This window comes from Nicotiana tomentosiformis, chromosome 6, assembly GCF_000390325.3.
Source record: "Nicotiana tomentosiformis chromosome 6, ASM39032v3, whole genome shotgun sequence".
NCBI lineage: Eukaryota > Viridiplantae > Streptophyta > Magnoliopsida > Solanales > Solanaceae > Nicotiana > Nicotiana tomentosiformis.
In genome coordinates, this window is record NC_090817.1 from 92,962,892 (window position 1) to 92,974,015 (window position 11,124).

Here is an 11,124-nt window from a genome sequence, read left to right on the forward strand (position 1 = left end):
CTAAAAAATAAAGTACTTTTGACCTAAAGGAAGGAATGGATAGGATGTACTTTTGGCAAAATACTCATCTTATTCCATTTGTAGCTAATTTTGTATTTTACATTAACTTGATATTATTCCATACCATATTTTTATACCTTTTCTGGTTATCTCTCTTTAATATCACTTTGACATCCATAATTGTCAAGGTACTTCCCAACAGGTACTAACACTTGACAATTTACACTTGGCCTGTTGGCCAGCTGCAAATTATGAAAAGACCTTAAAGAAATTTAATCTCAAACTTTTGAAAAATCCTCATAAGTTTTCACACTAGTACTTTTATATGTATTTTCTCTGTTTAAAATTGAATTAGGTTTTGCTTTTCATATTCAATCAAGAAACGTACTTGAAAATTTCACAAGATGAAGAGTTCGAGTTGTAACAACTCCATATATTCTGTTTTTTTTTTAAGGAAAAAGTATTCTCAACAATTTCATCCAAACTAATCCATCTCCCCCCCACCCCACCCCACCCCCCACAAAACCCCAACCCCTCTACACTGATATATGGAGTATATATTTCAGCCCTCCTCATAGTTCATTCATAACGCAAATAGCTGTAACTTCTCTTCTATCAAAAAACCATTCTCAAATCTTACATACATCGCCCCTTCTCTGTATAATTCCAACCCTTTGTCTTATTTCTTTTATAACGCACAAAAGCTCTTATAACTTCTGTTAAAGAACCTCTCTCAAATATCTCACACTGCATATATTAATTAGTATAATGGATTCAAAATCCAAAAGCCATGAAACAGCCATTAACATATCTGAAACAGAGTCCAACAAAGGAAAATCAACTGCTGCTGCACCTGCAGCCACCATTGTAGCTACAACAAAAGCTATTCCTCATAATCAGAAGGGAGGATGGCGACGAGGGGTTGCGATATTCGACTTTATTCTGCGACTTTGTGGCCTTGTGGCTGCTCTGGCTGCAGCAACTACCATGGGAACTACTGATGAAACTCTTCCTCTTTTCACTCAGTTCTTTCAGTTCGAAGCTAGCTATGATGATCTCCCTGCTTTCTCGTACGTATTATTGAATTGTGTGACCATCTCAGTATACTCTCATCTAAATATTTTGACCGCTAAAAAACACACTTTTATTTACTAAATATGTCTTCAACACTACACTAGTATTTAATTTGCTTAAATTTGCCCAATAATTAGTTATAGTCAGTTTTTCTCTTTTCTACTAATTTCTGATGTGGGATTTCTGAGTTGATGAAACTGTTATATATGATTGATTTTCAGGTATTTTGTGGTGGCAAATGCAATTGCAAGTGGATACCTTGTCCTCTCCCTACCTTTCTCCATTGTTTGCATTGTTCGACCACATCTTGTTGGCGCTAGACTTGTTCTGTTAATTCTTGACACTGTAAGCAGAATAAACAGACTTTTCTTTAACGTATTTTAGACAGCTTTTGATTAGTAACAGGTAATAGATAAATTGAGAGACTTGTCCTGTTCAGGTGCTCTTAACATTGAGGCGTACTAGAAGAAAAATAACATTAGAGAAGAACGTAAATATTTGAGTTATAGTTATCACAACATAAATCTAATACTACTATGAAAATCCTGCTAAGTGCTAACCAGTACTATCCATTTGGAAAATAAGGGGGAAACATGATGAATTGGTTAATTGTCATTTTCACAAAAGATATAACGTTATGATTGAAAAAAACGGTGTAGGTAATGGTGGCATTTACCACGGCTGGAGCAGCTGCGGCAGCTGCCATAGTGTACTTAGCACACAACGGCAATTCCACCACGCAATGGCAGGCGATATGCCAGCAGTTCGGCGATTTCTGCCAGCAAGTGAGCGGCGCGGTGGTGGCTTCCTTCATTGCAGCAGTCATCTTCATCTTCCTTGTCATTTTCTCTGCCCTGTCTCTCCGAAGACACTAAAAACAAATGGACATTTGGAGTCGCCACTGTTGTTTATGAACTGTATTATTATCTTATCTTATGTTATGTTGTGCTGCTCACTTTCCCAAATATTTGGATTTGGTTTGTCTTTCATTTTGATTTGTTGTAATGATGAAGTTGCATGCATACATCTGTTTTTGACTCTTTGGACGTCAATTTGCTTATTCACTGACTTCTCTAATACGGTTAATGAGGGTACCAAACAGAAAAATTCAAATCTAGATTGCAGTGTGTCTCTCCAACTTATTTTAACCAAAAAAGAAAGAAAAATGAAAAGTAAGAAGTTGGAATTATCTCTGGTGCATTGGAACCAAATTGAAGATGATTAGATGGATGATCTACAAGTCTATAAGCACAGGAAATATATACTGTCACAGTCTGATTAGTAGAAAGTTGAGAAGTTTTGAGCATAACGAAATCACAGAAGCCATGGCAATTCAAAATCTTTTTGTTTCCTCATACTTGGTTTATCTTATAACAATGTAACAGAGATCATACCTAATTGGCTTTACCAACCTATGGGATCTGACACGGCTAAACTCACGAGGTTAAATTTTTTAATTTTTAGAATTGGTTTTGTAGTCTATTTGGTTTCCTACAAATTTATTTTTAGTTATTTGTCTTTTTTACCAGAGATCTTCGTTTTTACACTTAAAAATCTAAAAATAACATACAAGAGATTTGGAATGATTATTTTCTTTTATTCAAACTAGTATTTATACTCGGAGAATATTTTGTAGTATCTTGATATTTGGCTTAATCTTATGAATAAATATTTTTTTGTCCTAAAATTGCTAAGTGGCTTTTTATTATGTTGTCACTTGGTTTAATATGATGTCTTTGCCTATCCTTTTATTATGTATAGATAATATAATATATAATATATAGATGTCTCCTTTAATATAACATAAATAATATAGATTTCTTTTTTCGTCCAATATATATATATATATATATATATTTATTGTTATTTTGTATAAAATGTATCAATATTTTGACTATTTTTTCTCTACATTAAATGGAATAAACAATTAGACTTTTCTTCTATTTTATTTTTAATATAAAGTTTTATTTTTACATCTTTTACTTCGTCCAAAATATATGTTTTTTTATTATTTTGTATAAAATGTGTCAATTTTTTTAGAATTTTTTTCTACGTTATATGGAATAAGCAATTAGACTTTTCTTCTATTTTATTTTCGATATAAAGTTTTAATTTTTATATTTTTTACTATGTTGCTTGTAATTATTTCAAATTCAAATTAGACTTTTCTTCTTAAATTCAAATTCAAAAAGAATAACTAATTATTAATGATAAATAATGCATAATTTAATTTTATTAAAATTTAACCCAAGTTAACTAATTTTATCCTAAAATTGCGAAGTGACTTTTTATTATGTTGCCACTTGGCTTATTGTGGTATTTTTGCCTCTCCTGTTATATATAGATAGAAGATAGATTGTAAATGGCCACATGAGATCGTTTCTTCCTTTCATATCCTCCATTTCTTAAGTGAGGAATGACATTATTTTAAGTTCAATCTCATCTTAGTATCTCACGTAAAACTTTAAAAATCTTCTTTCTTTCTCTTTTCCACACAGTATCTTACAAAAATCATGAGTTTTTTATTTATTTATATGGTGATTGGTGAAGTCAATTTAGTTAATAAATTATTCGTGTTAATCTTTCATCTAATCATAATAAGTTTATATAGTTTGATAAATATACTAATGATGTAAGCATTTTATTAACCTTATCGAACAAGAAGAAGAATGTGCCAGCTCTCTAACACTAAGCTTCTAATTAACTGAAAATATCATTGTGAAATTTGGAAAGTCAATCAAGGTACTTTATCTTCTAGTGAAATTAACATGAGTTTTAAAAAAAATGGGTTAGAGAGAGAAGCTCCTCCTTCTCACTAGGTTTCACAACACTCTCCACCACCATGGCAACCAATGCACAAATGTCCAATAGCGAACCCCGAGAACTACAATCCATGAACGTAGATGTACCACTCACCCACAGCCAACCAATATCCTATGCAGATACCTTATTACACAAAAATGTTCTGTCCTTACCTGCTATTACAACCACCTTATCAAACATTGACATGTCCGATGAGGAGATAGACCCCACGCCAGAAAATTTGATTCCACTAACAAGCTCTAACAAAGCAAGAATTTACTCTCCATGGAAATATTCCATAATAGTCAAGGTCTTTGGATGCAAAGTAGGACATCTTACTCTCAAGCAAAAATTACAAGAACTATGAAAACCCTCAGAATCTCTCTCCCTAATAGACCTAGGAAATGAATTTTTCTTGATCAAATATCAAAATGAAGAAAATATGAACAAAGCTCTCCATGACGGACCTTGATTTGTGTTAAACCACTTTCTCTCAGTTCGTCGATGGGAACCAAAATTTCTAGCATCAAATACCAAGCTCACATACACAGCCATATGGAGTCGATTTTCGGAATTACCAATAGAATTCTATGACCTCTCCATTTTTCAGAAAGTGGGGAACAAAATTAGGAGACTTCTAAAGGTTGATACATGTACATCATCTACCTCTCGTGGACGTTATGCACGTATTTGCATTGAAGTACCCCTCGAAAAGCCACTACAATCGCATGTGTTTATTGGCACCCATAGGCAACAAATACTCTACGTAGAGCTTAACATGCTCTGTATAACATGTGGACAAGTGGGTCATACATCAAAACACTGCCCTCACATTTTCTTAACCACCAATTCAACACCAGCCCAATACCCACATACAACATCTCTCATTGACAAGGAGCCTCACAACGAATCTCCAACATAATGAAAAATAATAGTTTTCCCACGAAGGCACCCACACAAGCTTAAAGGGGCCATTGTCGCACAACCTACACGCAGATACACATTTTAGCGACAAGATAAAAAGCCAACGAGTTCATCCTCAACATCAACAACACAGTCAGGTACGCCACACATTTCTCAATCTTTAATCCCTACTAACCATGGATTAATTGTTTCACAAACTAACACTAAGGATGTTAAGTTAATTAATTCTTTTAATTTACTAAATCAACTTGATAGTAACGACCCTTCAATACCAGACCCACAGCCTACTAATCAAGCCCAACATCCACCAACCCAAGCCACTACTCTGAATCTTCAACGCCACTACACCGACCCATGCGGTCAAAAACCTAGCATACACCTTACCTACACACATTTCACAAATGAATAGTGACCTAATGGACACTACTCAATTGTCAATAGATGCCACGTTACCTACACCACCCCCATCTACCATTCACAAACCTTTGTCCACCTGCGATAGCCCATCTCACCAAAGCATAGACCCCTACCCTGTGTCTTACGTTACCTCATCACCGCCCCTCTCACCCTCTCCTTCAACTATTAACCCTGATCAATAATCATTACTCGCTTCTACTCACACACCAAATCCAATAACTGATACTTCAAAACTCCCCCACAATACACATGTAGAGCCACAACACCCCCATCTTTCCCCTCAGAACAAACCAATAGCGCCCATCGCTACTGCCTTTCCGCCCTCTCAATCTCTACTACCTCACACCCATAACCATGCAACACCAAAAACCACCACCACTAACTTACCCAGTGATCTACACTTCTCAAGCATCACACCCTTACAACCCACCACAATCATGGCTCAAACTAGGGCTCCAGAACCATGCATTAGCGTTTACCATGGTAGTGAACAATCAAGAGGTGATAATCCGACTCCAAAATCCTCTAGACTTGGCACAAATTGTCATCAAGGGAATGACAGCTGTAATGGCTCTATATGGCCAGTATCACTGGACAACCACACAGATGCCACACACCCAAACTTGGGGGATGTCATGCATGTAGAACCCTATGAGCCAATCCTATAACAACTCACAGAATCAAACATATGCATACCTACCTTTTTACCCACCCACACATTCTCATATTCCTTGGATTCACAAAGCAATACAAATGCCTCATCCATATCCACCTATGTCCCCAATGAGCCCATTCGAACCTCTTGCTCCAATAAACAGCTCCATGAACCCACAACCACCAACTCCAAACGAACAAGAAGTTCTAACTCCTTAAGAAATCGTAGTTGTCATGGAGGAGATGAGGGAAACAAGAACGAAGCCAATATGATTAGGGGGCTGCCATATCTCCGTCCTAAAGGAGCAATACAAAAAAAAGATACTACTCAACTGCCCACCGAAGGTGACCAAGTGCTTGATCAAACTACGACCAACAACGAATCCAGAGGAAAGGAAATTTGTCATGGTCATCACCCCAACTTTGAGGGAGACCATGCAGACTCACAGCGAGGAAGGCCAACCATTGGACACAGTGGTGCAAGTCACACAACCACTACCCCTACGTACTAACTCTATGAATTTTGTTATTTGGAACTGTAGGGGTGCACAGTCTCCTGATTTTCGTAGAAAGTTTTGCTCCATGTTAAACTACTACATGCCGCCACTAGTGGTGCTCCTTGAAACTCACCTACAGGACCATGAATTCCTCAGGGATGATTTTTATTTCTCTAATTTGTCCCAAGCACCTGCTGAGAGATAGGTAGGAAGGATCTTAATATTATGGAATGCTTCAATTATTACAGTTTCTGAAGTTGTAGTAACCAATCAAGAAATACACTACATGGTCCATATATGTCACCACGACTATTCTTTCATGTTGCCAGCTATGTATGCAAGTCCTATATTAAATTATAGAAAACTTCTATGGCAAAACCTAATGCATGTTGCAGATAATTATAAAGGGCCTTGGGTTGTGGGAGGAGACTTCAATGATATTCTCTCCTCCAATGAAAAATTTAGAGGATGCCCCATTAATAATAATAGAGCCGACTCCTTATTAAATTGATTCAATTACTATAATCTATTTGATTTGGGTTATATGGGAAGTAAGTACACCTGGACGAATAAACGTAGACGCGGTGGAATGATTTTAAAACGACTGGATAGAATAGTAGCTAATTATGAATGGCTAAAATTATATCCTGAAGCTCAAGTTCATCATTTACCAAGGACGCACTCTGATCACTGTCCACTCATGTTCGCTATGCACACACATACTCCTCCTAGAAAATTTACTTTTAGATTTGAATCAATGTGGCTTACCCACCAAGATTTCCCTAAACTTATACAACATGTGTGACAGACGTGCCCACATTATTTGGAAGGTATTGAACATTTTACTGCCTTAGCCAAAAATTGGAATAGGGACACATTTGGCAATATTTTTAAGCAAAAAAATCAACTTAGGGCACGACTAGTGGGTATCCAAAGTTTCACCAACTATCCAACGAGTACTTTTTTACAAACTTTAGAAAAAGATTTCATCTCTCAATTTAACCACATCTTAAAACTGGAAGAGGATTTTTGAAAATTAAAATCTCGTGTAGCTTGGTTAAATGAGAGCAATGAAAATACGATATTTTTTCATTTAACGGCTCTTAAACGACGTCGGCGTAATTGGATTACTGCTCTTAAAGATCTTAATAGTAATTGTATTTATGACAATAACCAATTACAACATCTAATTATAAATTTTTACAAAGATCTATACCACACGAGCCATATTTTTTCTAATAAAAATCACTCTTTCTCCAATTTAAATACTATCAATGACGCTTCTATAAGCAATCTTTTAGAGCCCATAACGGATGAAGATATCACTAGCACCGTATATTCTTTCCATCCTCATAAATCTCTGGGACCTGATGGCCTTCACCTATTATTTTTTCAAAAATTCTGGCCCCAACTTAAAGATTCAGTTATTCCTTTTTGCAAAAATATCTTCCTATCTGGACACATTCCTCCAGCATTGAATCAAATATTTATATGCTTAATTCCGAAAATGCAAAGTCCATCCACACCAGCTCACTTTCGACCCATAAGTTTATGTAACACCATTTACAAGGTCATAACCAAAATTATAGTTAATCGCATAAAACCTATCCTTGATAAGATAATTCACCCATCACAATCTGCTTTCCAAAAAAATCGTAGAGTTTCAGACAATGCTATTATAGTACAAGAAATACTTTATAACTTTAGAACTTCTAAATTAAAATGCTCGAATATGGTTCTGAAAATAGATCTTGAAAAAGCTTTTGACCGTTTAGAATGGGATTTTATATGCAGAACCCTAACTTACTTTAAATTTTCTCGGTCCATAATAACTTTAATTATCTCATGCATAGCAACAACCACTACATCCATCATTTTTAATGGTACTCCCACCTCTTTCTTCACACCCACTAGAGGTATTAGGTAAGGGGATCCTTTATCCTCTTATCTCTTTGTACTTTACATGAAAATGTTATCGCGTAATATTAATATTGTAGTAGATCACAACCTTTGGCACTCAATCACCTTACATAAAAGAGCTCAACAAAATTCTCACCTTTTCTTCGCGGATGACATAATTTTGGCCTCCAAAATAACTAATGATAGTTGTCATACCATTATTGACCATCTCGATTAATTTACCAAGTTATCAGGCCAAAAATAAATTTTGCGAAATCAAAAATATTCTTTTCCAAAAATTGTTCACAAATTGACAAATCTTTTATCCTAAATTCTTTTAATATGGTGGAAGGAATACACTTTGAAAAATATTTAGGATTTTCTCTTTTTACATCAAAACCTACGAAATACACTTTGCAAGTCACACGAGGAACACGTGTCAACTTTTGGTATGATAATTGGTTAGCTCCTAGCCTTAACATTCGTAGCCTCATACAAGGTCTATTACCCTACACGAAACAACACATGTCTATCACAAATGCCCTCAATACTCTTGGAGGCTCTAACCACACACTGTCCATGGAATTGCTTACATCTCTAATCCAACGAATAAATCAGTATTACCTCCCTACTTACCCCACACTACCTGATCGCATCATTTTGGGGCACACTTTATCATGCCACTTCTCTGTTAACTCTTGTTACAAACCGCTCACCAAAACCACTGACTTTCCAAATCATCATGGGTGGATATGGCACTTACATATATTACCAAAAATCAAAACCTTTTTATGGTTGTTGCTTACCCACCCAACAATACTTACATAGGCTAGGGATACTTACGCCCAATATGTTATATCTAAGTTTCAATGATGACAAGTTTATAAAACTAATACCTATCTACTCTTGACTGTAGATATCAAAGCATCCGGCCTAAGTTTTTAATAGTCCACAATTCACCCCCTCTCCCCTTGTACTTTCAATTGGTATTAGAGCAAGGCTCACAAACTTTGCTTAACAACTAGTGAGAAAAAGATCATGGGATCAAACACAGTCGTCGGTGCATTATTTCAAGAAGGAACCTCTCAGGTACGACCTCCATACTTCAACGGACAATATTTTTCTCATTGAAAAGTTCGCATGGAAACATACACTATATCATATGACATCAAAATTTGGTGTATTATCAAAAAGAAAAATCTTCCAATTCCACCAAAGAAGGATGAAAATAATCAAATCATTGTATCAACTGATTCACTTGACTTGGATGATTACAGTGATGAACAAGTTATTGTTATAACTGTGAACGCCAAAGCAAAATATCTACTGTGTAATGCTATCAGTCGAGAAGAGTATGAAAAGATTTCAAGCTGTGAAACTGCCAAGGAAATGTGGGATAAATTGGAAATTACATATAAAGGAACCAACAAGGTAAAAGAAACAAGGATCAATCTTCTAGTTCGTGACTATGAGCTATTTCAAATGAAGGATAGAGAATTAGTTGAAGAAATGTTCTCCAGGTTCAGCAAAATCCTTGGAGATCTAAAATCCTTTGGTAGACCAATAAAAAATAGAGAACAGGTCAGGAAAATCATTAGAAGTCTACCCACAATGTGGCAGCCCAAAGTTATTGCTCTGGAATGTCAAGACCTTGACAAAATATCCTATGATGAACTTAGAGGTGATTTAATTGCCTTTGAGAAAACTCACTTGGACAGGCAAATTCAACAAGAAAAGAAGAAAGCAGTTGCCTTTAAAGTAACTGTGGCTGAACCAGAAAATGAAGAAGAAGAGAAAGAAGGAGAACATGATGAAAACATAGTCATGCTTTCTCAAGTTGTGGCTAGCATGATGAGGAAGAACAGATTCAGCAGAAGAGGGAAATCAAACTTCAGAAGAGGAAGGACAAATAATGAAAATGATAAAAATAATGGAATATTCTATGAATGTAGAAAACATGGGCACATTCAAGCTGATTGTCCCATACTAAAGACAAAACTCAGCAGAAACTTTCAAAAGGAGAAGTCTTTTAGAGCCTGGAGTGATGAAGAAGAATCTAACCTTGAAGAAATTACAAATATGTGTTTCATGGCCATAAAAGAAGATAGCAATGAGGATTTAGGTGAACTCAGTCTTATGGCAGACGAGAGAACTAGTGAGGTACGTCTTCCTACTTGTCCTAACTATTGTGAACTTAATAATTTGTTAATATTGCTCTTGCAGATATTGAAAGAGTTCTAAATGAACTTAGAAAAATCCAAAGAGAAAAAAAGGATTGGACCTTGAAGCTGGAAGTGTGTGAAATTGAACGCGACATGCTTCAAGAGGAAGTAAATGAACTTCAACTTCAATTGAATGGATTACAAAAATCCACTAGTCATAGTTCCGTCAAATCAAATTCGACCACTCCTTTTAACTATTTGATTAAAACTAGAAACCTTCATGCATGCTCTTATTGTGGTAAAAATAGTCACAACACTAACCAATGCAGGAACAGAATCAGAGCAGAAAAAGGCTCTAAAAATCCCAATAAACCGTCGTGTTTTTATTGTGGAAAACATGGTCACACTTCTAACCATTTCAGGTTTAAGGACAACAGGAGATGGGTCTAGCGACCTAAATCTTCCAGTCAAGCTAACACTCAGAAATCTAACCATTCAGGACCCAAGCAGTCTTGGGTACCTAAAAATAAGTAATCTTGTTTTGCAGGAACACCGCAAGAAGAATCGAAAAGGAAAATGGTATCTTGACAACGCGTGTTCCACACATATGACTGGTGACAAACAATTATTAAAAACAGTCACTAAATTAGATGGAGGAGTAGTTACCTTCGGAGATAAATCAAAAAGAAATGTTA

At 35.8% G+C, this 11,124-nt stretch overlaps 2 protein-coding genes across 2 annotated transcripts; both read left to right on the forward strand.

The window, feature by feature from the left end:
* Nucleotides 1-603: 603 nt before the first annotated feature.
* Nucleotides 604-2,191, forward strand: LOC104102871 (casparian strip membrane protein 2-like). The gene is made up of 3 exons (XM_009610712.4): nucleotides 604-1,070; nucleotides 1,296-1,419; nucleotides 1,734-2,191. The coding sequence occupies exons 1-3, from the start codon at nucleotides 769-771 to the stop codon at nucleotides 1,947-1,949; spliced, it is 642 nt and encodes a 213-aa protein (XP_009609007.1). The 5' UTR covers nucleotides 604-768; the 3' UTR covers nucleotides 1,950-2,191.
* Nucleotides 2,192-9,407: 7,216 nt separating this feature from the next.
* On the forward strand, nucleotides 9,408-10,508 carry LOC117278396 (uncharacterized). The gene is made up of 2 exons (XM_033657874.1): nucleotides 9,408-10,427; nucleotides 10,491-10,508. The coding sequence occupies exons 1-2, from the start codon at nucleotides 9,408-9,410 to the stop codon at nucleotides 10,506-10,508; spliced, it is 1,038 nt and encodes a 345-aa protein (XP_033513765.1).
* The last annotated feature ends 616 nt before the right edge of the window (nucleotides 10,509-11,124 follow it).

Excerpts from the sequence above, each read along its gene's own strand:
- LOC104102871 (XM_009610712.4), top strand. The coding sequence starts at position 769 with ATGGATTCAAAATCCAAAAGCCATGAAACAGCCATTAACATATCTGAA. Across the intron at positions 1,071-1,295 it reads GATGATCTCCCTGCTTTCTC|GTATTTTGTGGTGGCAAATG; the intron begins GTACGTATTATT and ends ATTGATTTTCAG. Across the intron at positions 1,420-1,733 it reads TTCTGTTAATTCTTGACACT|GTAATGGTGGCATTTACCAC; the intron begins GTAAGCAGAATA and ends AAAACGGTGTAG.
- LOC117278396 (XM_033657874.1), top strand. The coding sequence starts at position 9,408 with ATGGAAACATACACTATATCATATGACATCAAAATTTGGTGTATTATC.